Source organism: Sylvia atricapilla, chromosome 5 (genome assembly GCF_009819655.1).
Source record: "Sylvia atricapilla isolate bSylAtr1 chromosome 5, bSylAtr1.pri, whole genome shotgun sequence".
Taxonomy (NCBI): domain Eukaryota; kingdom Metazoa; phylum Chordata; class Aves; order Passeriformes; family Sylviidae; genus Sylvia; species Sylvia atricapilla.
Genome location: NC_089144.1, coordinates 3,180,658 through 3,198,867, shown reverse-complemented (window position 1 = coordinate 3,198,867; position 18,210 = coordinate 3,180,658). Strand labels below are relative to the sequence as shown.

Here is an 18,210-nt window from a genome sequence, read left to right as displayed (position 1 = left end):
TTATTGAGTTATAACCTGGTTACTTACTTAGGATCTTCTTTTGCTTCAGGTTGTGCATCCCTTAATGGAAAAAGACAAGTTCTCTACCAGTTTTCCATTCACATATAGGACTCCAATTTGGACTTCTTTTTTACATTCTAGATTCTTAATATATCCCAAACTGATTTAAGTTCCCTTATGTGGGAAACAGTTTATTATTGCAGCAGTGAGTTCTTTTACTTAGACCTTCTTTCCCTAACACTTGGAGAAGCATTCTCCTTGTAAACACAAGCAATTTACCATACAATATTTAAAAGAAATCATTAATTATACAAGACATAGGAAAAGTAGGATCATTACCATTTCTTGTTTATTTTGTTCTCGTAAATATTTTTTTCCCAAGTAGGTATTCTGTAAAATCACAAAAGACAGCCTAAAGAATTAAGCTGCCAAGAGACTACATTGATATTTTTCTATTTTGCTATTTGTTTAGCCTAGTTATGATATTTTTATTTGTTCTCAAAATATTTAGTACCTGAAATCTGCCTTTGCATTACAGAAACAGCTAAATGGATCTCAAGAGGCTCTCTAGCCCTTGGATAAAGTTAACATCTTGTACACTTATGTTGTTTTAAGGGTGAAGATTTTGCAGCTTCTGAAGGCATTGTCTTTCATTTTTTAGCTCCCCTTATCGCTCTGTAGTGTCTTATAAATACTGAACTTTACTCCTTATTGCTATAATTTAAGCCTATAGCTCATTTTATTCAGTGTACATCACGCACATCCTCATCCTTTTCATGTGTTTGAAGACTGTTGTTTCACCTCCTAGGCTATGTTATTTCTGCAGGCTATACAACAGGAATTTGCTCAATTTAGTCACATAGATCGTGTTTTCTAAACGTGCTTCTAATCTTTGCAGATTTCCTCTGGACTCCCCATTTGATTCTTCTTCAAAGGGAAACACAATGACCTAACCTTCAGAAAGTGTTCTGACTGCAGTCTCGTTAGTGCAGAGTACAGGAGAAGCATCATTTCATGTAGTCAGGAGTGGAAGGCAGAGGGGGAAGGCTGTTGTATCTATCTGCATTTATCTGGCATTTGCCCCTTTTGGGACAGTGTGAGATTGGTTCAATATATCACAATCTACAACATCCTGAGATCCCTTTTTCTTCTCAAGAGCTGCTACGTCTGTCCTTCCTGACCCATAATGTACTGCTAGTTGTCCCTGTTAAACTGTGTGCTTCGTTTTTCAGACTCTGAAATAAGTTTTCTGACCTTTTCCAGCGTTGCTGCCCAAATCTGATCACCACATACTCTATTTTATGATCCAGACAAAACGAGTGGTTATTACAAATATTGAGATATAGCAGAGTAACAATAGACCTTTCTAGACCACACCCAGTTCCATGCCTTCCCTTCTGACAGTAAATCAACTACAAATTTTATCTTTCCTCAGCTCTCTGATATAATTTACTCCTAGCCCTTAGGGGCTAAATCTGTTTCACTAGGTTGCTTATGACTGAGAGTGTAATTTGAGATGTTGTCAAAAATCTTTCTGATGTTAAGATAAATGACACCTGGCTGCTTGTCTCTCATCCACATTGCCTGTTACCCTCTCACTCAAGGAAATGTGACAGCTCATTGATGACATATCCCTTTTGGCTGTTACTTGTCTTGTTTGTTTTCTCTGTGTTTCTGAAATGTGTTTGTTTATTTTCTTTCAGGATTTTTCTTGGAATCCGAGTTAAAGTGAATGATTGATAATTCCCTAGCTTCTTCATTCCCTCCCTTTTCAGATTGTGAGCACTAGGTTTCCCATTTTCAAATTCTCCATACTTCCCATTAAGTCTCAAGGGCTTTCTATCTGCTCAGATCCGTAGATATTATAAAAGAAATCCCAATATTTCCAATCCGTAGAAAACCTTTCACCCTCTCTCATTTTGAAAATCCTCACCTTTATTTCTTTAGTAAGAAGTATTTTTTAGGTTTGGTTTGGGTTTTTTCCCCCCCGACTAAACATGTTGTGTGCCATTTTCTCTAGCCTAAACTTCTTCCACATGCTTGTTTTTGTTCCTGCCAGATCACTAGGTCTCTCTGCAGAATTTTGAATTTAATTATTCACTCTTCATTCTAAGTAACAGCACAAACTTGGCAGCGAAAGATTTTTCCCTGCTGCTGGAAATCTCAGTAAAAAATGCAGTCTGTTTTCTGCCTGCTCTGAGTTAGTGCAGACTTTCATGTTTTTTGTGTATATGGTTTTTCTACCTGTCTGGAACTGTGTTTAAAGGGCTAGTGAGGTTTCTTTTGTTTATGTAGTGCTGAAAATTCAAAACCTTTAGCATGGAAAGATCTGTCTTTCCATGAAGAAGAGATGGAAAATAAGATATGTGGCATTTAAGTGGGAAACCATTTTAAAGTACAGTCCTGGTTTTTAGGAGTTTGATGTATTTCAGAGTATAATGCACTGCAGCTTTTTGTTCCTAAAAACAGGTTGGAAAAATGTGTCAGGAGCACATTTAGTTTAGGTGTAGTGCCTCTTTTTTTTTGAGGCAAGTAAATGAATTTGATCCCTGTATTTTGACTGAGTTTCTCTGTTCCTCTGTCAGAGTCAATGAAGGTTGCTGAGGTGAGGGCAACTTTTCCCAAAATTTCGAGTGCTTCCCTTTGCTGGAACATTTTTTAGAAGCTAAGATGCATAGGATATTTCAGCTCTGTTTTATGGTACTCTTTGAGAGGTCACTGATGAAGCAAACGCCTTTGTGCTCTCTGTCCTATTGTTGCTTCTGCTTGGATGGAAAGTTCAGTAAATAGATACTAAATTGCCCTGATTTCTTTCAGTTACCTCGTTAAAAATCATTTTTGGCAAAATTTCCTCAAAAAGCCCCCATTTGACAGTATGAGATGGCTGCTGACTATCATGCTGATATGTGTTGCCTTATTAGTTTTAGGATGGTTTGTTCTGTGTTCTGCCAATACTCTGCTCTCCTTTATCTTATTGTTTGACTGTGAATTCTTTGGGATTAAGACCATAATTTTTTTTCAGGTAGAATTGTATAGCTCTTAGTGCAATTGACGTTTTGGTCTGTGAGCAGGGTGGGAATAAAAAGGATATATCATCTGTGTGTTGGTATTAATTTGTAGGAAGAGTTGTGCAGGATGGAATTTAGAAGCATTCATTTCTCATTTCCATGTGCACAGCGCCTTTTGCTCTGATCAAGAAATAAGAAGTAGATTAAACCATTTAAAAACAGTGGAGGAGAATTAAAACTAAAACAAACTTATCAGTATCTTTTTCTTCATATTGAACTTAAGGTTTTTGTGATTGGCTAATATCTAGTTTTAAAATAATTAAATAAAAAAGATAACAAAAACTGTGACAGGTCATCCCCTTAAGAAAGAATAATTTATTAGCATAACAGTGCTAAGCTTACTGGGCTGAACTAAATCAGCTGAAGGTCTAACCCAATACATTTGTTTCCCAGCCCATTGTGAAGGGGTTTGGGGACAACAGCTCTTGTTTTGACAAACTCAACCTTTAACCAATAAAATAATTAAAAGCACGCCATGGTGAATATTTTTCATTAAATGATGGGATTTATGAAATAGTCCTAAAATTAAAAAAAAACAAAAATCTGTATTAAGTTTCTTTAAATTCAAATAACAGCTGTGCTGAACCCCTTGTGTTCCTTTTGTCTATGCTGATTTGTGAAGTGGGGAAGAATCTGGGGACCCCTGGGGTTGAAAGGCACCTGACACAGATTGGAGGGAAATATGTACCTCTGGAGCACTGGGCTTGGGAAAAGCCAGCTCTTACTCAGGTAACTGTAGCTAAAATAACTGGATTTGGGAGGGAGAATGTTTGTTATGGGTATTAAAACTTTCATCAAGAAATGCAGCTAAGCTATTAAACTAGGGCCTTGGGCAGAACTGAGGAGATTCTGCAGGCACAAAGAAAGTGATGTCAAAATGTTCTTTGCCAGAACTATGCTCCTTTTCTTTTCTCAACGCACTAAATTTTTTAAGGTATGCTTGCAGGCTATTTCTGCATGATCAGCTGCAGAAAGGAAAAAGAGTACTTTCAAGTCTTATGGCTCACATGGTCATTCATAGTACTAGAGCTGATCAAAACCAGTTGACAAAAAGTGTGATGGTGGAAGATTTCCTCTCAAAAGCCCATTAATTTCAAATCTAAATCTGACAAGTTTTTGGGGAATTTAGTTAGTTTGTTTTTAATTTGAGTGTTTGTGAACACAGAATCACAGAATCATCTTAGTTGGAAAAGACCTTTGAGATCATGAAGTCCAACCTATGGCATAACAACATCCAGTTGCACTGAGTGACACATCCAGTCTTTTCTTAAACATCTGGTTTATTATATATGCAAAACTGTGGTCCAGCCTGCATTTGGTAGCATATGAAGACTTTAATCCCTGTGTATACATCATGAGTTTTATTTATAAATGCTCCTGAAATTCTCATCAGGTGCATGTCAGGGACATGTTAGGGCAGCAAGGACCTCTAGGTGAGAATATGCAACAGAGATTGTCTATGTGGAAGTGGCCTGCTTAAAGAATAACTTTGGAAACCTGATTTTCAGTCTGGTACATTAGTACTAATTAAATGTTTTTAAAATGTAGAAAGTAGACCACTGAACGAGCTTTCAAAAAATCTGAAGTCTGTCAATATCATCTAGAATAGGATATTTCTGTTGGCGGTGTGCGTTGGTTTGTTTGGATTCTTTGATTTGTTTGGGGCTAATTTTTGTCTCCTTTGTAAACAAAGAGGCTATCTTCAGAAGCAAGTGCTTGAAAATTAATTGTGGTTCATGCTTTCAGTAAAGAAAAAAAAATCCAAATTGCTTATATTGAATGGAAGTGCCTACTAGATTTCTGTAAATTTCCATTTGGTGGTTGCACAGTGCAGTAACAGTAGCTGTTTATTTGATAACCTGCTCATCACTGCACTTTGTGCTGTCTATTCCCCAAGGCATTTGAGAATAAAGTGATGTTTCCCAAGTGTTCAACCCACATTAATGTTTCTTGTTTGGCAAATTGAAGAAGGTATTACACTGCAGCTCCTCCTACATTTGTACCAAGTATCTTCTAGGGCCAGGAATTTTGAAAGAATCAGAAGAAACCATATTATGGGAGGAGAAAAGTTAAGTTAAAGTAAAAACAAAACAAAACAAAACAAAAAAAAAACCACCCTCAAAAATAAAACCAAACAAAAAATCCAAAACCCACTTAAAAAAAAAAAAAAAAAAAAAAAAAAAGTGTTCTAGATCCCTAGCTATATAAAGGCTAGCATTTTAAGACTGTATAGCACTAATAAACACTCTGTATGTTGTGGTACTGTGGTATGATTATTCTCCCTTTTAGGTTAACACAGTGTGTTCCTCTATGTAAGTATTCGGCGGTCATGAATTATATGACTTAATTAGTAGGGTTGGTTTCATTGAGGTAAAATTACTGCATCAGTATCACTAAATAACATATTTGCATTAATAAAGCAAGGCAAGTATTTAAACTTTTCTATTTATGAGCATAAGAAACTTTACATTTTTTGTAGCATTCTTTTCAGTTTTTTATGGATTACCTTAGAGAATCCTTCCCTACAATTATTTTTCCCTTTCTGAGAATGACATATTAATATGCTCAGAGCAATAAAAATGCATTCTCTTTATTTTAGTAATTCCAGAGACTGGTGATACTGCAGCTCTGAACACTGGAGATGACAAGAAAGATTATGACATGCTGAGAAAGCACAGACTTATTATGTTGGTTTTGGTATTGATTCTTTGAAAAATATATTGCTCAGCTTTAAAAGTATAAGTTATTTTAGTCAAATTTTCTAAACTATAAGAAATTGTTGGGTGAAAAACCTTCTAAACCTGAGAGATAGACACCAGCTGTATCACCACTTGAACTTTATACCCACATTTTCAACTGAAGTGTCTTCACTCCTGTATGCATGACAGCTTCTCTTCAGTGGACTGAAAAGCTGAGATTCAAGAAGGTTAAATAATTTGCCCAAGGTCATGGACTCAGACTATGTCAGAGCCATATAGGCTGTGTCTTGGCTTAGAGACCAAAGCTGCACCACTAATAATAACTTCCTTCCTTCCTGTCTTCCTTTCTTCCTTCCTCTAGTCCAGAATATTTTATATTATTCTTGCAAAAAAATAATTTTACATACATTCACGTAAACAGTGTGCAAATATTCAAATGTAAACATTCAAATCAAAATGATGTTAGATTTAATTGGTTTTCCTTTGAGAAAGCTGTGAGAGAGCTAGCATTTCCTCTTTGTTTGCCTAGGAGGAAATTTGAGCAGGTGGAGTTAGAGTTAGGAGAAATCAGCTTCCATCTGGATTCTTGCAACAACCTGTACTTTGATCCTAAAGAAAAAGAGAAAAAAAGATTTGTTTAGTGATCCTTTAATACTCATCAAGCTTCTCAGACTCCTCAAACTGATATTAGACTGCATTAGTTTTCAACCACTACGTGGTAAAACCAAAGATATAATTCCATGTTCTTTGCAGAAAACATGGAACATCTATGCCTAAAATTCCAAAAAAATGGCATCTCAGTTGTTAGGAAAAACATCTGTAAAGGGTGAATGATGTAAATAATTTACAGCAATTATGGCAAATTTGGTAATGATAATGATCTTATAGTGGCCTGGCAATCTGGAGTAATTCTCAGTTTTGTTTTACTTTAATATAAATTGTATTTCTTTTTTTTGTCATTGACTTATTTCCCTTCTGCACATGCCTGCTTAGATAGTTGTGAGCTCAGTCTGCAGGTATACCAATTTTTTCTCCAGTGAGGTGTGTCTGTCTGGCAGATGGAATGCAATCGTCTTTATATTTGTACTCATAATGAATTCCTTTAGCTGAACCACTTGCAGTTTGATTTTGGATTTTAATGGTTCAGATGACTTGATTGGACAAGGTACATTAAAGACTTTAACCTTTACTGTGAGAATTGATGTATAAGACCATTTAAAAATCTAAATACTAGATGAAACTCCCTTAATTCATTCCCTTGCTGTACTCCTATGATGGACTGTTTTTGTCAGAAGGTAAATACTTCCAGGAACTTGAGAAAAAGTGAGAAAAAATCCTTGTGATAGCTGGAGGTGATACTTCAGTTCATTGTCATTATTATAGCTAAGAATCTGAATATCTATTAAAAGTCCTATGAATTTATATGTAAGACTCCTGATGCTTCTGAAAGTTTGGGCTAACAGACTATAAACTGCTCCCACAACTCTTATAATCCCCACTTTCATTACTCTATCCAGAACTCACATAATTCTATTTGTTAAAATAAGACAATTAAACATTCATTTTTTGTTTTTAAAATGAATACCTGGCTCTCAGATTTGAAAGAAAAATGAAAATTCTTGCAAGAGATAATACAGCATATTCAGAAACATTTAAATATTACCCTAGTGAGGTACTCTGAAAAACCCTCTGAAGGTTGTCCAGGTGTCTTTGTATTGTTCATGGGTTGCTGAATTAAATAAGTGATAAGTTTCTCCATGATAATTAAGAATAGGAAACAGAGTGGCTTTGTACATACATATTGGACACATAATTCCAAAACTATATTTAACCTATTAATAGCATTTTTGATCAGTCTCCTCCAGTTGCTGAGGGCATTGCTAAATGAATGAATTGCCTGATTATTGGAAGAATGTGGGTTCCAGGAGTGTGACTGTGTGTGTTGTTTGTACTGTATTATGTCAATCTTGTATTCTTTTAGCCGAGTTCTCACATCATTAATTTTTTAGCTCTATTATTAGATATTAGAGGGAATTGTGTTTGTAATGCTCATGAAGGACAGAGGTGTTTATTTGGTTTTGAATGAAATGGCATTTTGTCTGTATTTTAATGGTTTAGTGAACTGTGAATCTTAATGCTGCACATTAAAGCAAATTGCAGCCCCATCAGGAAGCTCTCTCATGTAGAGACACTTTTTATGTCCATTGAAATAGCAATGAAGCCATTCTCTTTTTCGTATCATGATGCATTTTGTAGAGAATGAATACACATCTTACAGACATGCTGTCAAAGTATTTCTGATGTTTTCACTCTGGTAAGTATTGGAATAGCAGGAAATGGAGCTGCATCTTGGGGAAATGTGGAGGTATTTCATGATAGCAACATCAGCCTATCAGACACTTTCCAAATTTAGAGAAGCTACTCAAATCAAATTGAGATAATGTTTAAACCATTACTAATAATAGATACAGATACTAGATGCTAATAGGTACTAGGCTGTTCAGAGAAACTACTCAAATAAAATGGAGATAATGTTTAAACCATTACTAATAATAGATACAGGTAGTAGATACTAATAGGTACTAGGCTGTCCTAGTCCAGCTGAGCCAGATGATGTCAGGTACCTTCAGCAATGAATTTTGCCTTGCAATGTACTGTAGTGAACCAGATCTAGAAGGTGTCGCATGAAAATGAGGTGACAAAATTAAGTCTTCCAGAAACCATGGCTACTTAACAATCTGAGATCTGCTCAGCCTTGGTAGGGTCTGAGCAGTATAAAGAAGGCAGCAGACACAGACATTTTAATCAGTAAGAGCTGTAGAGATGCAGGACTTAATCCTTTTTCAACTTCAAAAAGCACCTTCTTTTCTGTGTTTCTTTTGTCTGACTGTGGCCTCTTTGACAGTTTCTTTCCCCCATGAGAGTTTTCTTTAGAAATGTGTGCCTGAAGTTAAGGTCCCCTAGAGGTAGTTCTGTAACATTTGAATTTCTGGATCACTTTAGGGCAGGTTTTTCAAAGTATTTATATTGTGAAAACTGCAGATGGAAGCATAGTGGGATTTTTCAAAAGCAGTTAAACAGACAAGGCACTTAACTCTCATTTAAATTAATTAGCTATATTGAGCAAGTTCCCCTTGGCACTTTTAAAAGTTCCACTGCTAAGTGTTTATGTCTACATAAAAAAATTATGATTTTCAGAAAGGATGAGCATCCGGCAACTCCCTTTAAAGCTTGACTATTACAGATTTTTAGTAGTTCTGGAAACTATAATTGTCCCTTGTTCTGTGTTCCCAAATGATCCTCCTTTGTTTTGTAGTTCCTTAACACTTCCTGCTCTTTTTTTGTATAAAGCTAATCTCAGAGAAGAAGTAGCATCAATAGTACTAGCTCATAAACAGAAAAAATGATTACACGGGTGAATCTTCTGCACAAGTTCAAGAAACTGGAATCTTTGATACATACAATCAGTGAAAAAAACAGAGATTTAAGACTATTGTAATTATGTTTTGTACTGCATTTACTTATTTCTTTTATCTTATGCAAAATAGTAGCTCAAAAATACATTACAGGCAAAGACTGCTGCAGGTTGTGGAGCACTGGGCGTGAACCAGATGACCAGAATTAGCATGATTGTTCAGTTATTAAGGTCTGCATATACAGAAACACTCAACAGATCTGTTCAAGTGTAATAAAAACACAGTGCTCACTCTGAGGTGGAATTTCCCCTGCCCTTTTCTCTGCTTTTACCACAGTATTGTCTAAGTAGCAGTCTGAGGATATACACACATCAGCATTTTGATTTCAACCAAGAGTCGGTTTGTGAAATGATTAATTAATTCGTAATTAAATAATAATGACTAATTAATCCCAGTTAGCACACTCACTCGTTGTGGGGCAGGTCTTGGCCTAAGTGAAGTGGGTTCCTTCAGGCTGAAATGAAAGCAGAAGATGCTTTCCAGAAGGACAGTTCATCCTCATTAAAGATTACCACTGTTCAGTCCACTGAACTGTGTCCAGATTAGGTCAATACAACCCTCTTCTGCAGACTCTAATTTCAAATACAGACCAATGTGAGCATCAAGTCCTCAATTAACAGCTTTGCTCTGCCAGTTGGTTCTTAATGTGGCACATTTCTTCTTAATGTAGCTATAAACTGAGTTGTCAGATGGTTGTGTTCATGGGAGAATCCCATCTTTGCACAAACTTCCAGACTCATCATCCTACAATGACAGAATTTTCTCAGATATACAAGTATTCTGAAGGGATTTTCAATTTCAAACGCTGGCCAATGTTTCTTGAGACTGTATCTCCTCTTTCTTCTTAAATAGGAAATGAAATACAAAACTGATGAGCTGGAACTCAACTTTTTTTTTATTTTATTTTTGATAAATGAAGCTTTTTGATAAATCTAGGTCACCCTAAATGTGCTTTTTTTGCCTAGAAGATTAATCCAGACAATCCAGATTTTAAAACATAGGATCCTATGTAAAATCCACCTGCCCCAGCCATTCCTTCTGGTTATTTTCTACATTGATTAACAACTTTTTATGCTTTAAGATTCTGTTTGTTTTTGACTTTATCTATCCCTAACCAGTCAGTAGTGCTTATATTCATAACTAATTTATTAGGGAAAAAATTCTTTATCCAGTGAGTTTTTCAACATCCATAACTTTTTATGCTGGAAATGATATATTTTTTAGTTTGTGTCAGATGTATCAAAGTGAAAAACATGAATCTTCAGCAATTGGCTTCAGAAGTAGGAATTTATTCTTAGTTGTTGCCAATGTGAAGTGTAACCTGAAGCACTTTAATGTTTTGCAAACCACAGAGATTTTAAGTGTGTTTTTGGTCAATTAAAACACTGTCAAGACAAAAGTATGTGAAATCAGAAATAGCTGTAAAATTAAGGGATTTTTTTTAAAATTTAAATTTTTTTTTAGTAAGGTAGAGGCTCTAAAAGACCAAAGGGAACTCTCTCTAAGTATCAAAGCCATTGATTCACAATACAATGAATGTGACCTTAGGATGCTTAATGCCAGATAAGAACCACTGTAGCCCCGTGGTATTAAATACTGATCTGGTATAAACTCACCTTGCTAATTCAAATGTGTTTAAAAATTGGACACCTAAGCTTTATCCTGTCAGGCTTTCTGCTGGATGTGATATTGCCTGTCCATGCCATTCTAAGTTAATGCTGGATAAGGTGTTGTCTGCTCTCCTGGTGACTCTGTATTGTGTGCTATAATCTACCCAATATGTAGCACTGTGGTTTTCTGAGTCATCCCAAACTTCTCCACAGGTCTGGATTAATGACCACAGCCTGCTGTTTGCCCCCATGGTTGTAGTATGTGACTAAATCACAAGCTTTGTATTTATTCTCCTAGCAACGATGTGAAGGAGAATTGTCTTTACCATCATGCTGATTTTATCATGGCATGTTCTTTCTCACATCTAGTAGATGAAGCAACAAGGGGTTATGTGGGCTTTTAGGATTTCAGTGATTAAAACCAGCAGATTGTAACAGGTGAATTTTTTCTTGGTGTATCCAGTGCTGGAGCTCTATCAAAGCTGTTTCATACAACACTGGGTTATGCTTGTGCTTTTTAGGAAGCTAACTGCTTAAATGATTTTCTTTTCCGTAGTCACCAGATGATGCATTTTGCATAGTCATCACAATTTTTGATGTAAAATCTGGTTGACTTCTGGGTATTCAGGATCCTTGAAATCCTTGAGTGACTCTGAGGGTTCACAGAGCTGGTTTTATGAGCGATTCTTGTCTCCTTGTTACTCTGTGGTCTCTTGGAGTGGAGAACAACATCAAAGTCCTGCACAGAAGAGAGGAGGAGTTTGACTGCTTGTTGCTGCTTTATTCACCCTGCACAGTGTGTAACTGGTGCTCTGGCTCTCTGGGGAAGGCAAATAAGGCCAGAAATGCGACATTGTGATTTCCTCTCAAGTCTGTTGAAAATTTGCTGAAAAAATAAACTTTAAAGGCCAAAATTACCCCTTTTTTATAAGCTGTCCCCATTCTGTCCTCCTCCAGAAGGAACTGAAAACATTCCTGACGCCTGAAAGTTGTGTTACTGCTGCTTCACTTATGAATAAACCCTCCACATGAAAAAAAAAAAAAAAAAAAAAAAAAAAAAAAGTGCTAAGTACTTAATAGGCAAGAACAAGGAAAGTTCTTTGTCCTCGAGTGCTCAGCACCTCCCAAAGGAATGAAAGGTGGGGCTGGAGCAACAAGGAGTGGTCCTGATGCCCATCAAGGGCTTGGCTCTACCCACAGCTCTGCTTCACTCATAGTGACCTCTGCAGAGCAGGGCTTGAATAAGGGTGGGCTAAGGACAGCTGCCACCAAACTGAATGGGAATTTTAAGTAGAAAATTCTTCAATCCAAGAGTTCCCTATTCAGATTGCATTTGCAGGGCATGCAGGAAGAATACAGAAAGTATATTTTGCTAATGTGCCGCCGTGGAGAAAGCTAGGATTTTCTAAAACAAGATTGCATTGTTCTGTGCTACAAAAGGATCCCTGGACTTATTATATCAGGAGAACTAAAGCAGTAGTCATGACATCTTTTTTCCATTATTATTCAGAAAGCAGTATATACTTATTTTAATCTTCTAGAAGTGTAAACACAACACTATTGAGCATTTCAAGGCTTTGAAGGTGAAAAAGTATAAAATATCCACATTCATGGAAGTAGTAGCATCACAGACCTTTCTTTTCTGGCACTCTTTTCTGCCAGGGCTGATGTATGGAGATTTTAATCTATTTCTTTACTGTACCAAAAATTGCTCTGAAGCTCACTCAGAAAATAGACTTATTTTGTAATTAAGTGTTAGAGAACTACTGTTATTTATATTTGCATGTGATTAACTTCTTACAGCACTGCATATGGGGCTTTTTGCTTTTAAACTAGCCTGGAGTCAATAAATATCTTTACAGATGTCAATTTGGTCAACAGTAAAGAGGTAAATAGAAACTAATGACACTCATCAAGCCTGTGGCATGAATGATTTATTGGACACAATCATTTAACACTTTTTTAAAGTCAGTGCAAGGGAAAGAAACAGGTTTCTTATTATGGTAAACTGTATTTGTGCTGTCAGCATGTAGTGATTTATGACGAACCCGTGGCCAGGATTAGGATGTTATAAATGAAGGAAAAAAGAAGTCTCATTAATTTTTTTTTTTATACCCACAGGTAGAAGACATGCAGTGGGCTAACAGAGAACACACTCATCCAGCATCTGTCTGCAGCCTGCCCTGTAAAGCTGGGGAGAGGAAGAAGACGGTGAAGGGAGTGCCCTGCTGCTGGCACTGCGAGCGCTGCGAGGGATACCACTACCAGGTGGACGAGTTCACCTGTGAGCTCTGCCCCATCAACAAGAGGCCAAACGCCAACCGTACGGATTGCCAGCTCATCCCCATCATCAAGCTGGAGTGGCATTCCCCTTGGGCCATCGTGCCTGTCTTCATAGCTATTCTGGGCATAATCGCCACCACCTTCGTGATCGTGACATTTGTCCGCCACAACGACACGCCCATCGTCAGGGCCTCTGGGAGGGAGCTCAGTTATGTGCTCCTCACTGGGATTTTTCTCTGCTACTCCATCACTTTTTTAATGATTGCAGCTCCTGACACGGTGGTCTGCTCGTTTCGTAGGATCTTTTTAGGACTTGGCATGTGTTTCAGCTACGCTGCGCTGCTTACCAAAACGAACAGGATTCACAGAATATTTGAACAAGGTAAAAAATCTGTCACAGCTCCCAAATTTATTAGTCCGGCTTCTCAGCTGGTGATCACTTTCAGCCTCATATCCTTGCAGCTTATTGGAGTCTTCATCTGGTTTGCTATTGATCCCCCACATACCATTGTAGACTACGGAGAGCAGAGGACACTTGAACCAGAAAATGCCAGAGGAGTTCTCAAATGTGACATTTCAGATCTTTCTCTCATTTGTTCCCTTGGATATAGTATTCTCTTGATGGTCACATGCACTGTTTATGCTATTAAAACAAGAGGGGTTCCAGAGACCTTCAATGAAGCAAAACCCATTGGATTTACTATGTACACAACCTGCATAATTTGGTTAGCTTTTATTCCAATCTTTTTTGGTACGGCCCAATCAGCAGAGAAGGTAAGTGATGATGTGTTTTACATATCAAAACACTTTTTCTATTTTCATCTCTCAATAATTGCAGCACTAAAACATTTTTACTCTTGTGAGTGTGTAATTCTGAACGGCCAAAAAACATGTCAGAATTCATGGACAGTAAAATGCACATTTCAAAAGGTAGGTTTCCTATATATTAACACAAGAAAGTGATTGTTGTGTGACTGGCATGAAAATGTTGACAATTTTTCAATATAACCTTAAATGACTGTTTCTTCTAACGTTTGTTATTGCCCTTCAGTGATGCTGTGGCCTGTTACATGAAGCACTATCAATCTTTGTTATCATCCACAGATCTGATAGAACTGGTAGCATTCCACAAATCTAAGAGGATCAACTTACATTTGTCAAAAATAATGAAGAAAAATGCTGGGGCAGAATGAAAAGAATTACTTTTGTCTCTGGTTGACACACTAAACTTTAAAAAAAATTAAAAGAACCAAAAATAGAATAGGAGAAAATGAATGGTGAATGAAGTGTGTGTAAATTCATACAAGCCATAACTCACTAATTATTATATCAATGCAAAAAGAAAATAATTTCCTGATAATTTAATAAATGAAATTATTCATACTTGGATGCAAAGCGTGTCAGACATGTAACTCTCCTACTCTCAGTTTTAATGGGAAGGCAGAGGTAAATGTTGACTTTGTGAGTATTTATTGAGGTGACAGTGGTGAAAATGACAAGTTAGGCAGGGAAAAGCAATAATACTAGCATCAATCTTCCAAACTGCAAATATTTGATATGTAAAAATCTTAAAAATAAGAAATTAAAGTCAACAGTTTTGCATAAATTCTTGTCTTCTAGCAGATGTTTTGTGTAATATTTTCAAACATTCGTTTTAATTTAATTGGAAAAGACATCATGTGTTCACTTATAATTGTGCAAAGGTTTGATATGTCTCTAATTTAGAGGGCACCCTTGTCTGTGGAATTAAAGAACAGTTCTGTGTGCTGTGATGAAACACTTTCAAACAGAAGGATTGTATGGGACAGAGAGTGTGGCAGAAAAAACATTTTCCTCACTGAAAATTGAAGCAGACTTACTGAATTGGATCAGGCTTATTTTCATGGCTTTTTGGCTAAAGTCAGGGAAGTGAGTACCAAGGTAATGGCTTATCACAGACAAAGTTAAAACATCCCATTTGGCATAGGAGAACATATTTTGGTAAATCATTTTTAAATTCTGACTTTTTTTGTACTTGTGGGCTTAAGTCACAAAAATGCTTTGTTGTATAAATGTGTGGTACTTTTAACAGCAATCAGGTTTATGACGAGTCTTTGGACCAGAAGAATTGAGTCTTGAAACAGGAAATATTTCTCTGCTGGAAACCCTGCAGTGACTTCGATTTACACCATCAGTTCACCTTGGCTTGTAGTGAGGGAGGGTTTGGTTTCAACCTTTAAAGACAAGATTAATGAACATCTCTTTTGCACTTCTGAACACACAATTCCAAAAATCTAAGAAGATCAACTTACATTTGTCAAAAATAATGAAGAAAAATGCCGAGGCAGAATGAAAAGAATTACTTTTGTCTCTAGTTGACATACTAAACTTTTAAAAAAATTAAAAGAACCAAAAATAGAATAGGAGGGAATGAATGGGGAATGAAGTGTGTGTAAATTCAAGACTGAACACACAAATGATGCTAATTCACACGACTTCTAACACTAAATTTTATTTGTTAATTACCATTCTTTTCTTTTGAAATTATTTGTTTTTCTTCTCTCTTCTTTATGGAGGGAAAAATGAGCTCTGTAAGAGCTCTACAAGAGCTCTGTAATTCAAATAATTCTTTTCCAAGTGGTCCTTCTTTTTGCTGCAAATAAAAACATGCTTCCACACAGAGTCTTACAGACATCTTCATAGCAGTTTACATATTCCATACAATTAAAGTGCTTCTCTGAATAGGATAAAAATGTCATCTCTTACTGCACACATATGCATGGTCTGAGTAAACTTATTGTTTTTCATTCAATGCATAGCACCATAAGAAGCAATTTAAAAACAAGGTAATGTATTCTAGAATATTTCAATTTATATTTGATATTATGATCTTTTTGGAGGACGAAACAAATTAAAAAATTGCATGGACTTTTTTTTGGTGTTTACTCACATTGCAGTTATTTTAGAATCCCGAAATTATTTTAATTATTTTTCATGTCTTGAGCTTACTCAGAGAGAACAGAGCAATAAAAGCTGGGAATTTTAAAGTTCTGTTTTATGGCAATGTTTCCTTTGTGAAATGTTGACAGTAATAAATTTATCATGACATTCATTACCTGCTAGGGCTACTTCCAGTTACTAACTTTAGCTACACTTCTGTTTGAATAATGAGTAGTTAAAACTTTTCCAAAATGTTTTGAGGAATTTCAGTTTTCCTAGGCATTAGCAGTGGTTACAATAATAGCAGAAGTTACTAAGCATTTCTTGAAAAAGAGGTGGTACTTAATTAAGTATTCAATTAACACTAATTGAATAAAAAAACTACTGAGCAGCTTTTATTTGGCTGTCAATACCCCTGATTAAAAAAAAAATAAAAAAATCATCAATGCTGAAAATGGATGTCTAGATCCAAAACTCAAAGCTCACCCTAGAGCAGTTAGCTTTAAATTTATTTGCCTTGGGCATCAATTCCCAAAAGTTTAAGTTTCCTAAAGGATTCTGTGTAATGTTTAGAGGAGTGTAAACCTGTAGAATCACCACAAGTCCATACACTGAGTGTTGGCATCAATCAAACTTCAAATATGTGTGATGAAGGTAATTTAAATAAGCATAAGTACTTATCTGCAGACAGACTAGGAATCTTGATTATATGTTCTTGCTGTGAAGCACAGAATGGGAAACTGCTCTTTCTCTCTCCTGTGCTCATGAAGAGTCTTGGGTGTTTGGCTGGTGAATGCAGCTGAGTTAAATGCCTGAATTTGCATGCAGTGACATATCCATAAGAAAAAAACATAGTAAAAGTTAAGGTAATTTGACAAGATGCCATGGGAATACGTTGATTTCTAGTCTTGACATTTGTAACATTTTTAACAGTCCTTTCTAACAAATGTGTGATAGTCCTTTCTAACAAATGCTGTTTCTTTTAATTTGCATTATTTCAGTTTGCATGTAAGTTTGGAACTAAATAAAATTGAAACAAACTACTATATATTATTGAAAAATTAAGTATACATATATATGGTTAATTAAAGAAATGTTAAAGTATAAGGGCAAAATAACCTGGCATAATTCAAGCTTGGTGGCTTGTATTGATCTCCACATTTATTAATTTGTCCTTACTCTCAAGCAGCAGAATATAAATGTGCTATGGTATTAAATACACTGCTTTGAGATTTTAATTCTTACAGATGTCCTGCAGAGAAAATATGAACATTGACTTTAGGTGCTATATGATTTGATTTTTTTATTGTCTAGTTCATGATTTTGTCCATTCATGTTTTGACAGCTACTTCTTTATGAAAGGAACCTACTACAAAAAAATAAATTATTCCAATCTATCATTAAGCTGAATGAAAAATGGCCCCCTAAGACATAAACCATTAATTTTCTAACACTTACATTAATGTCACTAAGGTACTTTAGAGGCAAAGGAGAGAAATTCTGTGAGAAAGCATTCTGTGAATATAGTTTTCCTCTGTCATACACAACTGTACAGCAAAACACTGGAAGTACTGGAATCATCTGGGATAGAGATGTCTGAAATGTCACAATGACCAGATAGCCACTAAAAAACATATTGAATAGCTGAATGATTGAAATTGGTGTTTCAATTCCTGTGAAAAATTAGGTTAAAAAGGCAGATTGCACTAAAACCTTCTAAGGATAGATGGCTGTCTGAAGTACAACCTTATTTAACAAACTGAACTTTGTAAATTTACTTCCTTTTAGTTTTTTTTGGCAGGTGGATAAACCATGTTTATTCACAGATTATTATCACACAGCATTGTTATCAGACATAATTTATTGCATTAATCTGGAAATACTTTTCTTGAATGAGAAGATGAATACTTGCTTCCCACACTGTCAAAGAAGGGATGTTTCACTTTCTGCTAGGGAAAGACCATAAAAAACTCTATATAATTTCTTCCTTCTCCTCCAACTGGAAGCAATTTCAAGGTGTATTCTAACAAGGTAGATAAATTTTAATGTATTTCCAATTATTCTGACAAGTCTGACCTCTCTTTTCATAACTGCAGTATAGATAAATTTTAATTTCATAATAGAAATTTTCCTATAAATTATTATTATGATGATC

General features: G+C 35.8%; 1 protein-coding gene across 1 annotated transcript in view; it reads left to right on the top strand.

The window, feature by feature from the left end:
• The window catches only part of GRM8 (glutamate metabotropic receptor 8), a 258,772-nt gene that overhangs the window by 201,499 nt on the left and 39,063 nt on the right, over nt 1-18,210 (top strand). Inside the window, exon 8 of the mRNA XM_066319014.1 lies at nt 12,975-13,910. Coding sequence (XP_066175111.1) covers nt 12,975-13,910 — 936 coding nt within the window. The remainder of the gene's footprint in view (nt 1-12,974; nt 13,911-18,210) is intronic.